General features: G+C 46.4%; 1 protein-coding gene across 1 annotated transcript in view; it reads left to right on the forward strand.

The window, feature by feature from the left end:
- The window catches only part of dscamb (Down syndrome cell adhesion molecule b), a gene marked incomplete at both ends in the record, with an annotated part of 264,878 nt that overhangs the window by 164,836 nt on the left and 80,740 nt on the right, over window positions 1-19,302 (forward strand). The window contains 3 exons of the mRNA XM_080731519.1: window positions 3,726-3,872; window positions 5,211-5,489; window positions 15,951-16,226. Of these exons, the coding sequence (XP_080587645.1) occupies window positions 3,726-3,872; window positions 5,211-5,489; window positions 15,951-16,226 (702 nt within the window). The remainder of the gene's footprint in view (window positions 1-3,725; window positions 3,873-5,210; window positions 5,490-15,950; window positions 16,227-19,302) is intronic.

Genomic DNA, 19,302 nt, shown 5'->3' on the forward strand with positions numbered 1-19,302 from the left:
TATTTTGGCCAAATATTCCAAATATTATCCCCAACGTAAATAGCAGATCTACAAGCTCACAAGGTGTCGCATTGTGACGACTAGTGATATGTTTTGGTCCCCTCATAACAACACGACAACCAGAGCGTTGACGTCTTAAAAGCCATTCAAGGAGCATGTATGGAGGAGGTGCTGGCAGAGGAAATTGCAGTACAGCTCACAGTGGCTGGAGAGAGAGAGAGAAACAGCATTTTGTCTCTCGCTCAAGATGGACTCCAGACGGAGGTTTCAGAGGACCAGTAGTACAGAAACAAAATGGAGAAAGAAGCCAGAGGGGAGGAGAGAGGGGGGGAAAGGAAAGAGAGGCAATGTGGGCCCTGGTCAGCTTTGAAACACAACCCCCGAAATCGCCGTTGTCGGGTGGAAACCTCGTATGTCCAAAACCTTCCTTTTTTTGTTATTATTTAAAAAAACGTTTCAAAGTAGTGAAAATAGACGATCTACAAGCACACAACGCCTCGCGGAGCGAGGCGTTGTGTGCTTGTAGATCGTCTATTTTTGTGCAACACTTTTGTGTGATGAAGTGTAGGGCTTTAATTTACCAAAACACATGTACATTTGAAACTTGGAGATACAAGGTTTCTGCCTGACAGTGAGGAAATGGTGCTGTTACTTCAGTCTGAGATGGTTTATTTTTGCAGACACATGGATTCCATTCATTTTTGAATGTGATTTTCTTCAGTTTCCTGTTCTTTTGTTAAATTGTTATTATGTAAAAAGGAGGAGAAAAAAGAGCTCACATTTGCTATTTTGTATACTTATAGTATAGCAGAATTAAGGTTCCCTGGAATTATTGTAGATTTGTGTCTGTCCCTTATGATGTGTGTACAATTTAACATTCATATTTTAGCAGCAAATATGGTTTCTGTAGTAAAGCAGAATAACAATGGTTAATATGAGTGTTTATTGTACAGTATGTGGTTTCCATAACCTAAAAATAAAAAAATAAAACCTGTAAAAACATTCAAATCCATTTGCAGTGTAACTCTCAGGGTTAAATACACTTAAATTAACAGTGCACCAATCTCACACTGGGACATAATACTACAGCATGCTTCACGCACACGCATGCGGGCACACGCACGCAGGCACACACGCACGCACACACACACACACACACACACACACACACACCTCTTCCTCTTTATAGATTCCACGTGCTGGTTGTGCAGACTGTCTCAGAGCGCTACATGTAAACCAGTGAAACCCCTTCAGGATATCAAACTGTGGTGGACTCTGTTGTTGGTTCTATCTAGGTCAAATCCTCACAATAGCTGCACACTTTTTGCCTCTGTTCCTCTAAAACCAACCCCCCCCCCCTCCCCACACACACACACACACACACACACACACACACACACACACACACACACACACACACACACACACACACACACTCCGCATTCCCACTATTTGCTTAACCCCCACAAGGTTGATTTTCTTTCCATGTGTAATCGGTAAAGAAAAAAGCATGTTAAATGTAAGCATATTATGCATGCTTTGCCTCTTTTAAGAGGCGGTAATCTCAAGTGTAATATTAAAAACGGTCTAACATCGTGATGTCAACGTTAACATGGAATCTGGGGTTTTCAAGGAAATTATATTTAGGCAAACCTGAGTGATTATTTTTCATGTTTGTAATTGCTTGTTCCCACGGTTTGTATGTACTGTAGGTATGTATGTATAGGTTTGTGCCGTGCCAGTAATCAGACAGTTCTGCCCAGCAACATTGTATCTGAGCTTGAAGCGTGTACTGTACATTATTACAGTGAGAGCCTCGTAGCAAGGCAGAGCAGATCAGGGTGATGTTGATGCTGTTTATTTGAGAAGAGTTGAGGGGGACGAGGATCATCTGCTTCTCAGCCCACTCATTTTTCAACACAAGATACTGTGTGATCTTAATCACTTAAGACGTATTATACTTTCAACATTTTTTTCTACAATAGTCAATCTACAAGCCCAGCCTGTAGATGTGCTTTTTTCCTCTTTCTTACATATATGTTTTAAAATTGTTGTCACTCTTTAAGGTAGATTCCAATTAATACTGCAGAGGTCTTCATTTGGCTCGCAAAATTGTTGCTTGATAAAGACTTTTTTTCTTTAAAAAATTACCATTTGTCTTTAAATATTTTTCAAACATTTTCCATATTTATCTTAAAAATAAATCATGATTCTCTCGTGACATGATTTCTGTGCAGTTGACAGATTGCTGATAGTATTGACATTGGTTCTCAGTTAATAAGTAATATATTTAGAAATGGCAGTGGTATGGCCACCCTGCTCGCTGTACCTTGTACATGCATGTTTAAAATAAAAATAAAAATATGTTGTAGCCCCATCTCCCCTTCAGTTTGGGGGTCGCTGGCCTGAAAATGTTGAAGACCAAATAACATCAATGTTTTTATTATAGCCTACATTTTTTACTCTTATTGCTAATAGTTGCTCAATACAGAGATGTTTGTTAGGGCTTCTTTGGGCCCTAAGAGCTCACTAAGACGACTGAGTATTGCAGATCTACAAGCTCAGAAGGCATCGCATCCTCGGGACGCTGTGAGCTTGTAGATCGGCCATGCTCTGTGCGAGACACAGGCGCGCGACAAAGTATGCATGGGGCTTTAGCATGCTCACCACCGCACGGTGAAGACAATCTCCTGTAAATTGCTTTTTCGATCAGTTTTGACATCAATCTGCTCCCGCGGGAATGCGGGCATGCATATGATGGCGCCAAGGAACGTTTCTCTCCTTATAGATGTTGACAACCCCACTCAGCCCAGTTTGATCTACGGAATTAATATAATATTACAGCATGTCGTGTGCTAGTGGTGACAGCCAAGGACGGATTGGCTTCCTTTCCTACGCCTGTGGTGGGCCGCCAGCTAGCTCACAGGACCAGGAAGTGCGGCTTTGGCACAAATGGACTGTAAACGCTATATAGTCGAGGGCTGCGTCCTTTTTAAAATGCAGACGATATGGTATGGATCATTTGCATTCATGTTTGAAAGTTATAGATATTCTTTGTTATGGAAGCTGACATGTTCTAGCATCCCGGGCCCTCCATACGTTTGTTACATTGGACACTGTGGCTTTGATCCATGCACTCCTTACTATCTGTTGCTTATCAAGCTTGCAATGTACGCATTTAATGTTCCTCCACCGCTGCACCCATGGCATATCGACCCAGATAAGAGCACCAGCTGAATGCCTGAAGTGCAAGTGTAAAGAGTTCCCTTTGGACTTCTAGTCACGGGCAGTCGCTGAAACCTCTTATCTCCACATTCTAACTTGTTGTGCTTTTTTGTAAATTAAGTTAACGCCCTACCTGATCATACTACATTACAGCGTCACACAAAAGCATGAAAAGTAGCAGATGCACAAGCTCGAGCTTTGGAGCTTTGGAGCTTGTCGATCTGCTACATTTGCTATTTTTGAATTTGAATCCTGGAAAGTAACACTTTATGACATATAAGGTTTCCACCCGACATACACGACATTTTGCCCCATCGTGTGCCGATGTCGCGCACCTAAAATAGACGATCCACGAGCTCACAATGTGTAGCCCACGCAACGCTTTGTGAGCTTGTAGATCTGCTATATCGTACTTTCTACGCCGACGTACACATCGGCCGTAACAGACAGACCCACTGACTGACTGTGCCCTGCTCCCCTCCCTGCTTATCTGCCCTCAGGACAAAGATATCTCATCACATCCACGGGAGCCTTGTACATTCTGGACGTCCTGCCGGAGGATGGGCTGAACAACTACCGCTGCACCACGCGGCACCGCTACACCGGCGAGACCCGGCAGAGCAACAGCGCCCGTCTCATTGTGTCAGGTCAGTGGTGGACGGTGGCTCACAATTAGGGGGGCGGGCGATATGGAAAAATACAATATCACAATATTTTCCCAAGCTGTATCACGATACACAATTTTATCACGATTCTTTTTTCACGTTGGTTTTATGGTTATTTTTCAAGTTACTTGACAAAAACTAGACTCTCTTGGTTCCTTTTGGGAGGTCTAAATTGAACTTTACAAGTACAGTATGTAACTCTGACAGTATGCAAATGAAACCAAATTGGTTTCATTTGTATACTGTCAGAGTTAAGTGGAGACCTTGACATTTTAAAGTACTGATTTAGACCAAGATGCAGGTTTAAATTGTATTCTGCAATGAATCTCTCTATTAATGATTAAACAGGATTTTTTACAAGGCTCCCTCAATTCACGATATACGGTATATAAGATACCTCTGAAAAGGCATATCGTGGAGACATTGTATCGTCTCAACGATAATTATCACCATATTGCCCACCCCTACTCACAATTGATTCAGTTGTAAAGTGTAGGAAACACCCGGGGTTTGTTGCCAAATGCAGAGTTCAAAGCACACACTGTACATATGCCAGTTTAAAGTAGACACAAGACACAATTTCCTCAAAATAAGAACATTATAATAGCGTGTAAAACAGAAAATCTAAAAATTTGCCACGAACAGTCTGTGTACAGACACATTGGTGTCCCCTGACACGTGCGCACACACACACACACACACACACACACACACACACACACACACACACACACACACACACACACACACACACACACACACACACACACACACACACACACACACACACATAAAGGAGTGAAAACATTACAGAAATCTCCGTCCCCAGCCTTTGACCTGGCATAGTTAACAATAACAACAGGACTGCATGGTATGGCATTTATTGTATGTAGGGCACATACCCTGGCCTACATATACACCAACAGATAGCTGTAACAGATGAGGGACTAAACAGCAATGCAGGACGTACAGCATTTCCATACGACACAAGTTCTTTGACAGTTTGGTCGGCTTTGTCTTTTTTACAAGGAATTAGAGATTCCATCCTGAACACAAGAAAAATTCATGTTCAAACTTTGTTATCGAATCACACATAAATATCTAAAAATTCAACAACCAAAGAAATCCTTTCACACACACACACACACACACACACACACACACACACACACACACACACACACACACACACACACACACACACACACACCACACACACACTGTTTTGGTCAAGTCTCTGGCAGCTCTGAGCACTAATTAGATCCTCTCCTCTCCTCTCCTCTCCTCTCCTCTCCTCTCCTCTCCTCTCCGGTCCTCTAGATCCCACCAACGCCGAGCCGGGCATCCTGGATGGCTTTGACCGCCGTGAGGTGATGATCAACAAGCGCGTGGAGCTGCCCTGCAAGGCCTCCGGCTACCCGGGGCCCAAGTACCGCTGGCTGAAGGACAACAGCCCCCTGGAGCCCGACAGCCGCTTCCGGCAGACCATCACGGGGCTGCTGATCGACAGCGCGCAGCCCAGCGACGCGGGGACGTACGTCTGCGAGGTGTGGAACAGCTACGGCAACGCAGAAGTCATGGGGCTTCTGCTCGTCAAACGTGAGTGCTAACGAGGAGTGACGCGCGCACGTGTGTGTGTGTGTGTGTGTGTGTGTGTGTGTGTGTGTGTGTGTGTGTGTGTGTGTGTGTGTGTGTGTGTGTGTGTGTGTGTGTGTGTGTGTCTGTCTGCCTGTCGTCATGGTGAGTCTCCCGTATCGTTGGCGTTGGGCAGAGATAAGCGTCACACAAACGTATCAAAAGTAGCAGATCTACAAACCGGTTACTGCATAGTACAACTAGAAGAAGTGCTCTTCCGAGCATATGTCTCCACCAGCCCACGTGTCCTGGTGGTGCTATAATAGGCCAATGTAAAAAGGGTGGCATGTGTTCTTCACCAATCTTAGACCTTTCATGGCGCCACCATGAGGCTGATTTGAACATTTTGTAGTGTAATTTCTTCCTTGGCCTTTTGCGAATGTGCGTGCACAATTTCATTACAATTGCACGCTGTTTGATTTGAGGCATTTTGTTCGAAACAGACTGTAGAGATACTGTCTACGGATTTGCGTGATTTTTGGACAAAATCTGTAGGAGTAGTGTACAGAAATGTGTTTTGCAAACATCGGCCTCATGGTGGCGCTAGAACAGGGCCATTTGAAAAATGTGGGGCAGAGGTTCTGAATTGGCATCCAAGGAGTGTTTGTGCTCATTTTGGCAGCGCCCGGGCCAACGGTGACGCACAACGCACGGACAGGGGCGAAAACGGTAGGTTCCGTACGGAACCATTGTTTACTTAGATATGGAAGGATGACCTCCCACTTGGGTAATGACGCCCCCTGGCGATCATTCAGAGAAACTACTTCAGCTCCCGTACTAACGTAGGTAGGAAGGGCCTGTCACTCAAACCGGAGTGACCCGCCTCCAGGCTATATAAGCCCCCGGAGGCGGAAGTAACATCCTCTTAATACCACTCTCTGCCACATTCAGTGAAACAGAGGGGCATTACGTGGGAGGTCATCCTTCCATATCTAAGTAAACAATGGTTCCGTACGGAACCTACCGTTTACTGTCAATATTCCAGGATGACCTCCCACTTGGGATTCTTAAACTCCCCTCTAAGCCACAACCTACTCTCATACCCCCACACACCCCTCATACGGGTGAGCACAGCCCAAACGGGCGTGACCCATCACCCAGAAGGTCCCAGGCCCACCGGACCTGGGTGTGAAGGCATGAGAAAATAAGGAGAGACCCTGATAGACCGAAGTCCGCCTCATTCAACTAAATGAAAAGGACAAGTCCGCCTTATAAGTAAGACACACTATATAAGGAAAACACAGGGTCCCCCCCAAAATACCCCAGGTGGCTACATGCCCACCTGTGGGAGGGGAAGATCCGACCCCTCTATGACGTAGAGGAGGCAACTGCACCCAGAACCGAATGCGCTAGCGAAGAGGATTCGATATCCAGGTGATAGTAGGCTGCAAAGGTAGAAGGCGAAGACCAATTCGCCGAAACACCAATCTCCTGAACGGAGACTCCCTTTGCCAGTGCCCACGAAGTAGCCACACCTCTAGTGCTATGGGCTTTAAGTGCCGCCGGCACTTCCACACCCGCACTAGAGTAAGCCAGCCTAATAGCATCCACAATCCACCTCGAAAGAGTGGGTCTAGACACCGGCTTTCTGACAAGAACATTGCCCATTTCCACGAAGAGCTGAGAAGAAGCTCTAGAACCAGCAGTCCTGTCACAGTAGGCCTTCAATGCCCTGACAGGACAAAGGCAATTCAGCCGTTCATCCTCCACCGAGACAAACGGAGGAGGATGAAAAGCCAGAAGAACAACAGGCTCCTTAGGAACCACCATGTTCTTAGGAACAAACTTAAGATGAGGCTTGAGCAACACCTTGAGATCATTGTTCATAAACTGCATGCACTCCGCAGACACCGAGAGAGCTTGCAGGTCACCAACTCTTTTAGCCGTGGCCAAAGCCAGCAAAAGAGCCGTCTTGAAACTCAAAAGTTTCAAAGGCATCCCTACAAGCGGCTCAAAGGGAGCCCGACATAGGCCCCCTAGAACCACCTGCAGATCCCAAACTGGGAACAAAGACCTAGTCACCGGCCTCAAACGTTCAACTCCTTGCATGAACTTGATGACCTCCGGGACTTTAGAAGGTGCCTTGCCCGCCACCCCCAGGTGACAGGCATTAATAGCCGCCAAATACCCCCTAAGGGTAGAAAATGCAAGACCACTTCTCAAGCGGTCCTGCACAAATTCCAGAATTTCCTGGGCTGACGCCACATGGGCCACCACCGGTGGAACACGCGACTCACACCAGTCCTCAAAGGCATTCCACCTTCCATCATAAGACGCCCTCGTAGAAGGCGCCTTAGCACTCTGAATGGTAGCAACCACTTCAGAAGAAAAACCAGCCGCCAGCAGGTTTAACCTTTCACGTGCCAAACCCACAGGTCTAGGACCTGCAGGTCTTGGTGGAAGATCTCCCCCCTGGCCTGACTCAACAGATCCCTGCACTGAGGCAGCTGCCAACCCGGTTCGCAAAGGAGAGGGGCGATCGCCGACCTCCACGTGCCCTTGTAGGGAGCCACCAGGAGCATCTCCAGACCGAACCTCCTGACTCTCTCCAGAGTGGGTCGGATTAAGTCGAAGGGGGGAAACGCGTACAGTAGACCTCTCGGCCACGTGTGCGCTAAGGCGTCCAACCCCAAGGGAGGACTGCCCTTCACCGCGAAGAACAACGGACACTTCGTATTCTCCGCTGACGCAAACAGGTCCGCCACTGGCTGACCGAACTTGCGAAAAATCTGGCTCGCCACCCTGAGGTGGAGAGACCAATCCTCGTAGCGAGAACCTCCCCTGGACAGGAGATCTGCTCCGCTGTTGAGGAGACCTGGGACATGTAAGGCCCTGATCGACTTGAGGCGCGACAAGCACCAAACCGTCAATTCTCGAGCCAGACGGTCCAGTGGCAACGACGACAGGCCCCCCTGTTTGTTGACATAAAACATGGCCGTCGTATTGTCTGTCCTGACCAGGACGTGACAATGCAAAATCCAAGGCTCGAAATGCTTGAGCGCCAGGAGTATAGCCATCAACTCCAAATAGTTGATGTGACGACCCCTCATCTCCAGAGGCCAAAGCCCCTGCGCTGTGCGCCCCTCGAAAGTGGCTCCCCATCCACTGAGACTGGCGTCTGTCGTGATCGACTTGCGGGAAACCACCTCGCCAATCGAGACTCCGCTGGTGAGGAACCCCTCCACCAGCCACGGAGACAGGGCGATCGCGCAGGAAGGGGAAACCGTAACCTTCTTGTACTTCAAGGAGGGCGGGATCCCGAGGGATAACATCCATCTTTGAAAAGGTCTCATATGAAACCTGCCCAAACGCAACAGATGTACTGCGGAAGCCATCATTCCCGTCAGTACCATGCAACTCCTGTAAGTGACCTCCTGGCCCACTTGAAAGGAGTCGAGACATTCCCGAAACCTGTCCACCCTCTCCTCTGAGAGACGGGCCGACATGTCGGATGAGTCCAGAAGGACCCCAAAGAATGTAAGACGACTTGCTGGAGTCAGCATGCTCTTGCCGTGGTTGACTATGAAACCTAAGGCCTTCAGGTGAGCCAAAACCACTTGTGTGTGACGCGCCACTTCGTGGGCGGAGCTCGCTGAAATCATCCAATCGTCGAAGTACGTCGCCAACCTGACGCCCTGCTGTCTCAGCGGGGCGATGGCTGCTTCGGTCACTTTCACGAAAACCCTCGGGCTCAGTGACAGACCGAAAGGGAGTACTGTATACTCGTACAGGCGACCCTCGAAGGCGAACCGTAGGAATTTCCTGTGTGGGGGATAAATCTGGACGTGCTGATAAGCATCCTTCAGATCCACTGAACAGTGGAAATCCCCTTGCCTGACCGACCGTAACATGGTGGGTACAGTTAGCATCCTGAAAACGTATTTCTTCAGGTACACGTTTAGTGCCTTTAGGTCCAGGATGGGACGTAGTCCCCCCCCCTTTTTGTGCACCAGGAAATAACGGCTCCAAAATCCCATGCGGGATTGGGTCCTGTCCAGCTCCACTATAGCACCCTTGCTTAGCAAGGAGCTGATCTCTTCTCTCAAAAGATTTGCTTTTAAACCACGCGCCCTGGTATGAATAACCCTGCTCGAAAGCGGGGGTATGTCTGCGAACTGTAACCCCTGGTTATCGTTCGAAATACCCAATGGCTCGGGTTGCATAACTTCCACTGGCGCGCGCAGCGTGCTAGCGTGTTTTGAGCGAGAGAAACCCCACCACTGTGCTTCCGTGACGGCGGAGCTTTTTGGCGGCCGGACCGGAAGTGGGGAACCTGCGTATCCGTATCCGGAACACCCGGATGCGGAGCGCAGGGGTTCAATAGGCCGCAAGGCGGGAACACCTTCTGATTGTACCGCTTGACTAGCGGAGCTTTTTTGCGGCCGGACCGGAAGCGGGGAGCTAGCGAATCCGTATCCGGTGAAACCGGAAGCGTTCGGTTTTCGCTCGATAGAGCAACAGGAAGAGCAAAGCGATTCGACTGATAAACAGACTCGCCCACAACTAAAGCATTCTCCCCTGACAGGAGAGGAACTTTTACGTTTAATACCTGCTCTAAGGCCTTTATGCTTGTCCCTTGACTCGGGCTCATAGTAGGCCGACAGAATTTCTGACTCAAAGTTAAATTCATAGCATCGCTCACGCGAGGGAAAGCCCACTCGCGCGCATGAGGAACCACATAATTGTTTGACGTTAACATTACTGGTTGCTGATAAAACCTGTGGTTGATTAAGGAGTCCTGACGGGACTCCATCATTCTTACAGGAGGCATGCATAAAGGAGTCATATTGTCGACGCGAGGGATATTCCACTTGCGCGCTTGAGGAACCACATAATTGTTTGACATTAACATTACTGGTTGCTGAATGCATTTATCTTAGCCCCTGTCCTAAGGCCTTTATGTTGGCCCTTGACGAGGGCTCATTAGTAGGCCGGCAGAATTTTGTGACTCATTGTTAATTCATTGCATTGACCACGCGAGGGATATTCTCCTCGCGTGTAAGGGGAACCATCTAAATGTTTGACATAACATTACTGGTTGCTGATAAAAACCTGTGATTGACTACAGAGTCCTGACAGGACTACATCAATTTTACAGGAGGCATGCAAGATGGAGTCGTCTGTGCAATAGAGTTGGACAGAAACAGACTTGTTCTTTCAACAGATTTATCTGGGACACAAGAGGCATATACATTGACATCTTCATTTCCCCGACGCGGGGAAGGCCTTTATGTTTGTCCCTTGACTAGGGCTCATTAGTAGGCCGGCAGAATTTTGTGACTCATTGTTAATTCATTGCATTAACCACGCGAGGGATATTCTCCTCGCGTGTAAGGGGAACCATCTAAATGTTTGACATAACATTACTGGTTGCAGACAAAACCTGTGATTGACAAAGGAGTCCTGACAGGACTACATCAATTTTACAGGAGGCATGCAAGATGGAGTCTTCTGCGCAATAGAGTTGGACAGAAACAGACTTTGTTCTTTCAACAGATTTATCTGGGACACAAGAGGCATATTCATTGACATTCTCATTTTTATTTCCCCGACGCGGGGAAAATAAACGTCCTCGTTTGGGGGGAGGGGAACCGGGTGACACCACGGACCCCTGCCCCAACACAATCCCCCTCTACAATGTCCGCAACTAAAGCATTCTCCCCTGACAGGGGAGGAACTTTTACGTTTAATACCTGCGCTATGGCCTTCATGCTTGTCCCGTGACGAGGGCTCATAGTAGGCCGACAGAATTAGTGACTCATCGTTAAATTCATTGCATTGTTCACGCGAGGGATATTCCCCTCGCGTGTAAGAGGAACCATATAAATGTTTGACATTAACAATACTGGTTGCTGATAAAAACCCGTGATTGATTAAAAAGTCCTGACAGGACTTTCAACACTTTTACAGGAGTCATGCAAGATGGAGTCATCTGTGCTGGTGCAATAGAGTTGGACAGAAACAGACTTTGTTCTTTCAACAGATCTATCTGTGACACAGGAGGCATATACATCGACATTCTCATTTTCATTTCCCCGACGCGGGGTACAGAAAATAAACGTCGTGCCCACCACTCTATACTGGGGTCTGACAGAACCCAGAAAAGATTGTGCTTGTGTAACTTCCATGAGGATTGTAGCGCTTTAGTGAATCCAACATCTCCGTTGCAGAAAACCAACGTCCTCTGCCATCGCTCCACCCGCTCCACCCGCCTGACTGGCGGGTGGAGGGGCAGTTGAAGTGCTGGCGCCGCAGGGGCCTTACCTTTCACTGTAAAGACAGGGCGAGAGCCATCCTCCTCCGCCATGTCCTCCTCCTTTCTCGGCCTCAGAGTATCCTGAGTACGAACCCTAGCTCTGACTGGAGCTCAGGTCCGATTCGCGCCTGAAGGATCGGACTGCTTTGGTAAAGTTCACGTCGAAGGGGACGTCCCTGACGGTCACATCACAAAGCTACTCTTTAGGCACCGCGCCCGTAGGAGAAATGGTCACCGGAGGGATATTGTTAGACTTCTTAGTCACCTTCCTCGCGGTAACTCCGCCAGACCCGCCAGCTCCAGTGACAGTGGAGCTAGCTGCGGTCGGCTGCACGGCAGGCGGTGTCTCACGTCGCTTGGCGCCATCTTGACCAAGGCGCGCTGCTGAACAAGCGGTGCCCCGGACGGCAGCGCCGCACCTTGACTATCGGTGCGGGTAACTCCGCCAGACCCGCCAGCTCCAGTGACAGTGGAGCTAGCTGCGGTCGGCTGCACGGCAGGCGGTGTCTCACGTCGCTTGGCGCCATCTTGACCAAGGCGCGCTGCTGAACAAGCGGTGCCCCGGACGGCAGCGCCGCACCTTGACTATCGGTGCGGGCCGCCTGGGGCGGACAGCCTGGGCTGTAGGATCCAGAGCGTTAAGCCCTCCTGGTGGAGCGCAGGCTCCGAGGCCTGCCCTAGCCAGGTGGAACCGATGTACCATAGCGAAGCAGTGTAGTTAACGTTAACAAGGAAGCTGTCGAGCAACGAGCTAACGGCTAAAGCTAGGCCAAACTTGGTTCAGGCAGAAACATACATTCCCTCGGCAGAAAGGCAAGAGGGACCATAGCGAAACATGTAGCTAACGTTAACAAGGAAGCTGTCGAGCAACGAGCTAACGGCTAATGCTAGGCCACGCTTGGTTCAGGCAGAGGCCTTAACAAGCTAACAGCAGAACAAACATACATTCCCTCGGCAGAAAGCAAGAGGGTTCATAGCGAAGCATTGTAGCTAACGTTAACAAAGGAAGCTGACGAGCTAACAAGCTAACGGCTAAAGCTAGGCCACGCTTGGTTCGGGCAGAAGCCTGAACAAGCGGTAAACTTCTTTGTTATAGAAAAGAAAACCGTCGGTTTAGGACGGGACAAGAATAATTATTCTTAAGTACGGGTATAATTCTACACTCGCCGGTGGGCGACTCCAATGCCACCGCTTTAGGCTAATGCGCGAAGAATAAAATACAAAGGCTGAGTTTCAACTTATCTGAATGTGATATCGCAGAGAGTGAAAAGAGGATGTTACTTCCGCCTCCGGGGGCTTATATAGCCTGGAGGCGGGTCACTCCGGTTTGAGTGACAGGCCCTTCCTACCTACGTTAGTACGGGAGCTGAAGTAGTTTCTCTGAATGATCGCCAGGGGGCGTCATTACCCAAGTGGGAGGTCATCCTGGAATATTGACAGTAAACATACTCTCCCCCTGCCATCGGCTGGTGGAGACAATAAGCACAACTTAAAGGCCTGTCCATACAGTCTCCGACCTCCAAACTTTTTGTCGGACACTTCCGACTTTTCGACATGCAGCTTTTACAAACTCTAATTCGGGGTAATGCTTTCAGAAGATGAGAGTGACATCATTTTGTAGTTGAACTGGACCTCGTTGGTCGGAGACAGTATGGACAGGACTTAAAGTTAAGGCATACTGTAAGAGCTGGTACTTAAGACAATCAAAATAGAGCCCTAAGTGTTAAATTCAATCTGAGAGAGTACTAAAACCTGACCTATATGGATTATAGGAATGTTTGTACTCCCTCCCTAAACCAACACTGTTCATTTGACGTACAATATTAATAATTAATATAACATTATGACACAATACCGGTATATTTTCTGATGTTTCAGCACGCAGTGTGTTTTTCAGAAAGTATTGAAATACAACACGTCTAGTTCAGTACCTATACTGATGCTGTAATATTAGAGATTGTGTACTCTCATAGATAGTTTGATTTACTTCAGATCAGATGTCATAAAGGTGTGTGTGTGTGTGTGTGTGTGTGTGTGTGTGTGTGTGTGTGTGTGTGTGTGTGTGTGTGTGTGTGTGTGTGTGTGTGTGTGTGTGTGTGTGTGTGTGTGTGTGTGTGTGTGTGCGTGCGTGCGTGCGTGCGTGCGTGCGTGCGTGCGTGCGTGCGTGCGTGTGTGCTCTCACTGCTTTTGATGCTTTTGTGTGACGCAGGGCATTCATTTATGAAAAAATCACACCCGTGTGAAGTGGAGCTGTGTGTGTGTGTGTGTGTGTGTGTGTGTGTGTGTGTGTGTGTGTGTGTGTGTGTGTGTGTGGATCATGTGTACCGATTTTTGTGACATTTGAAGAAAATATGTAGGAAAAGGAGCAAAAAGTGTGTTTTGGAGAAAATTCAAGATGGCGGAAAATCTATCCTGGCGCAAATGGGCGTGGCCTATATGGGGAGATGCGTCTTGACCCAAGGAATCCAGGGAAAAAAGAATTTTAATTTTCCGATCTACGGTTCAAGAGTTACAGGGCAAAACGTAAAGTGGGCCGTTATAGCGCCACCATGAGGCCGAGTGATGTAATTATTTTTCGATTCATTCTTAAAATCATTATGAATCTCCTCTCCGAGGTTTGAAACTGTAGCTCCTATGGTTTACGTGAGAAAAATACTTGAAAGTGATTTCTTGCATTGTCCCATTATAAGTCAATGGGGACAATTAAGCGTCGTTTTTTGCCGATTACGTCGGCATGGTAAGGCGGATCGGAACGAAAGGTAATAGAACACCATTCCCGGCCGAGCCGCACATTTTGATGTATATATTGCGCGAGTGGCGTAAATGGTGCGGCACTAGTTACGCGCCGAAGTCAGGCTACATACAGACACACAGACAGACACACACACAGACACACAGACCCACACAGCCACGTATAGGGAGCTGCACACAGCTCCAAAAAACAAAACAAACTAGAAAAGAAAATTTCGAAGAAATTTTAAGTGTGCCTGCAGCTCGCTAAGTGTGTGCAACCTTGTATGTGTTAACATTAGCATCTTTGTTAGCATTAGCATTTGTTAGCATTAGCATGTGTTAGCATTAGCAATATGGTTTCTTGTTTTAAGAAATAGGCTCCTCCCACAAGTTCCGCAAGGCGATTACGTTGTCCCGTCGCTCCCGAGATCGTTTGTGTTTCGTTTTGAGAGGGTCGTTCCCCCTGAAAAACACGTTTTGGCATGAAACGGTTACGTTTTGCGCATTTGTGGTGCCCCCTATGGGTTGAAGTGGAAATGCTTTTGGGTATATGTTCAGTATAGCGCCCCCCACTTGTGGTTAAAATTTGGTGTTGACTGGATGTTTCGTTTGTGATTTATGGCTACTTCTTACAAAGCGGGCTCCTCCCGCTAACTTTGGAACCCTGTTACGGAAGAACGGTATGGACTATCAAAATATCGTTTAAATATGTTTATCGCATGAGTCCATAGATCGTGTGTATCGATTTTTGTGACATTTGGAGAAAATATGTAGGGAAAGGAGCAAAAAGTGTGTTTTGAAGAAAATTCAAAATGGCGGAAAATCTATCCTGACGCAAATGGGCGTGGCCTATATGAGGAGATGACCGTCGTCATGACCCAAGGAATCCAGGGAAAAAGGAATTTTAATTTTCCGACCCACGGTTCAAGAGTTACAGGCCGAAAGGTAAAGTAGACTGTTATAGCGCCACCATGAGGCCAACTGACGAAATTATTTTTTATTTAATCCTTGATATCATTATAAATCTCCTCTCCAAGTTTTGAAACTGTAGCCCCTATGGTTTGCGAGAAAAAAAATATTGAATGTGAGTTTTTGCGATTCCCATTATAAGTCAATGGGTAAAATTAATTCACTAATAAATTAATATCAATTACATTTTTAATATTTCTTTTTTGTATTTCATTTTTTCCATTTTCACAAATAATTATTAAAAATACATGAAAAAAGTTATCGAAAAAACACGGCCTGCTCACGTATTAGGAGGGTAATATGAGTCACCAGAAAAAATAATGGGTGTTTTTAATGAATCTATCATGGTTAAAATGGAGTTTGAAGTTACAATGGGTGTGTATGTGGAGAGAGGCCCTTCCACTGCTCCCTGTTGAAAGTGGAATATCCCTTTAACTATAATTCTTTCCATTGCTGTGTTTGTGCAGAGCCGTTGAAAGTGGTGGTGAGTCCTCGGAAGGTGAAAGGCAGCGTGGGGAGCAAGGTGTCGCTGTCCTGCAGCGTGAGCGGCTCGGACGAGTACGAGCTGTCCTGGTACCGTAACGGAGAGATCATCTACCCCAGCAACAACGTGCGCATCACCGGCCTCAACCGAGAGAACCTGGTCATGGAGGGCATGGCCAAGAGCGACGGCGGAGCCTACCAGTGCTTCGCCAGGAAGGGCAAGATGTCTGCACAGGACTTTGTGCAGGTCATCCTAGAAGGTAAGCGGTGTTGGGAGAAGTACTCAGATACTTTTACTTAAAGGCCGGATGACACACAAAGAATTTTAACATTATGATACAGTAGGTCACTTGTGTTGTTGTTAGCTTGTCGGCTATTTTCGAGAGCTATTGTGTGTGTACACACACACGCGCGAAAGCACACACACACCGGGACACCGGTCAGGTGCTCCAGTCAGGTTTAGGGGAAGAGACAGCAGGGTATGGCCGACAAAACCGTCTCAGGGACGGGGAGAAGCGTGTTGGACCCTCGAAACTAATCTCTGACACCTTTTTTGAAGAAGACTTGTATTTTTTTACCGGTATAACCACTGATTTTATAGCGAATGCTGTATAATTTTTACCCCTAGAACTGATAGTTTTAAAGTTGGTTTTGAAAGTTGGAAACACACCTCGGACAGCTTTTGTTGGGGCAGTTTCAAAAGATAACTAGAAATACTGTTCCTTCGAAACAGTGTGGGCTCGCTTCCAAACCAACAAATAGGATACTTTAAGGTACTAAGGTACAGTACCTTACAGTATTGTACTGTACCTTACTATACTGTACTGCACCTTACTGTACTGTACTGTACTGTACTGTACTGTACTGTAACTTACTGTACTCTACTGTACTGTACATTACTGTACGTTACTGTACTCTACTGTAACTTACTGTACTTTACTGTACTCTGCTGTGCTGTACCTTACTGTACTTTACTGTACTCTACTGTACCTTACTGTACTGTACCTTACTGTACTGTACTTTACTGTACTGTACTCTACTGTACCTTACTGTACTGTACTGTATCTTACTGTACTATACTATACTGTACTCTACTGTACCATACTGTACCTTACTGTACTGTACTGTACTCTACTGTACCTTACTATACTGTACTTTACTGTACTCTACTGTACTTTACTGTACTCTACTGTACTTTACTGTACTCCACTGTACCTTACTGTACTTTATTGTACTTTACTGTACTCTACTTTACTTTACTGTACTCTACTGTACCTTACTGTATTGTTTTGTACTTTACTGTACCTTACTGTACTGTACTCTACTATACCTTACTGTACTGTACCTTTCTGTACCTTACTGTACTTTACTGTACTCTACTGAACCTTACTGTACTTTTACTGTACTCTACTGAACCTTACTGTACATATTCTATGTGTTCTAGAGGTGTATATTGAGTGCATCTACTGTAGGTTAACAATCCCAGATCACATCTGTCCTCCACTATGTCTATAACCAAGGCGTTCTTCTATGTGGCCACTCCAGACTGAGGAGTGGAGCATGACTTTTATTGTGTTTGTGGATCTGATTTGAAAATGCATTGGTTGTGATATCTCCCTGACAACCAACAACAACCACTAATACGGCTGATTGTCCCTGCGGGTTCTGGATATAATGTAAATCCCATTGCCCGGGATCCTAAAACCTTATTCTTTTTAAGTAAAATCTCTAAAACACTACAAAACATGTCTCAAATGTGTGTGCATGCGTGCGTGCGTGCATTGTAGATCAACTTCATAGCAGTATTAAGTGGTCCATCTATGTTTTTTATTAATAATAAAATCTGCAAAGTAACAAGTAACTGAGGCTGTCAAATGCTGTATTTATAGTAGAGTATATGTAACAAAAATGGAAAGTAGAGTAAGAGTACCTCAAAATTGTACTGTAGGTACAAGTACTTGTATATACTTGAGTAAATGTACTTGGTTACTTTGCAGCACCACAGAACAGCCAATGACAGACAGGCCTTTAATCACAGCTGTCTCAATCAGTAGAGTGGAGAGGGACATTTATAGATATTTGTAGTTTTAACTCAGAATATATACATCACACAGCTTACTAAGAGCTCAGATATTTGGATCAAATCAGAGAGCAGACCTGTGTGAACGCAATGATCTAAATAGCATATCTGAAGTGTGAACACTGCAGCCACAGCGCCTTTACATAAACATGGGTCTATTATCCTTCTCTCCACTCTCTCCCCACTCACTAAACCCATTGGAAATGCATTGGGTGCTTAAAGTTAAACATTTTTATTTTTTTATATTTATACTACAAAACATTTCAAAACCAAAAATACAAGCACACGTGTCCTCAGTAAGCTGAACACATAAAAATTTGAATGGTGCTGAAAGGTGTAAGCGTTTAAGAGATGAATCGCGCCAAAATATTGAGGAGATACTGACTGACTGACTGACTGATAGATAAATAATGAAGATAACATACGTGTGCTCGCCTTCCAGGCGAGCCCACAATGATATGGATACTCGACTCCGCCCCTCCCCCCATATTAGCCCAATCAAATTAAGGTATTGCCGTTACTGTACAGAAAGTACTACTTTCAGTACAGTAACTACAATAAACTAGAAAGACTGTTCCTTCGAAACAGTGTGGGCTCGCTTCCAACCCAACAAATAGGATACTTTAAGTATTGTACTGTACCTTACTAACCTGTACTGCACCTTACTGTACTGTACTGTACTGTACTGTACTGTACTGTAACTTACTGTACTTTACTGTACTCTACTTTACTGTACCTTACTGTACTTTACTGTACTCTACTGAACCTTACTGTACTTTTACTGTACTCTACCCGAACCACACTTTGGCAACCAGCCATGGACCCCCTGGAAACCTTTCAGGGACCCTCGGGGGTAACCGAACCACACTTTGGGAACCAGCAATGGACCCTCAAGGACCTCCAGGTTTCCCTATGTTTTGTATTAATTCTAAAATCTGCAAAGTAACAAGTAACTGAAGCAGTCAAATACTGTAATTGTAGTGGAGTTTAAAGCCATACTGTGTAAGATGCCCAACTAGTGGTCATTAGCCCTATAGCAAACCGCGGTCGCGTCCGCGTCTTTCGGACGTTTTTCGTACCTTCAGACCCCCGCGTCTGCCTCCACCTCGCTGAGATCTATCTTTTAAGGGGTCCCTTGTTCCTGTGCGTTCAGTAATTCCAGAGATACGGACTCCTTCACCCTGCCTGGTAGGCGAAATTACCTAGAGAAGGGATGGTACAAACGGGCGACAACAAATATGGCTGCCATAGCGACC

The sequence above is a fragment of the Nannobrachium achirus genome (assembly GCF_963921795.1).
Source record: "Nannobrachium achirus genome assembly, chromosome: 8".
NCBI classification, from domain to species: Eukaryota; Metazoa; Chordata; class Actinopteri; order Myctophiformes; family Myctophidae; genus Nannobrachium; species Nannobrachium achirus.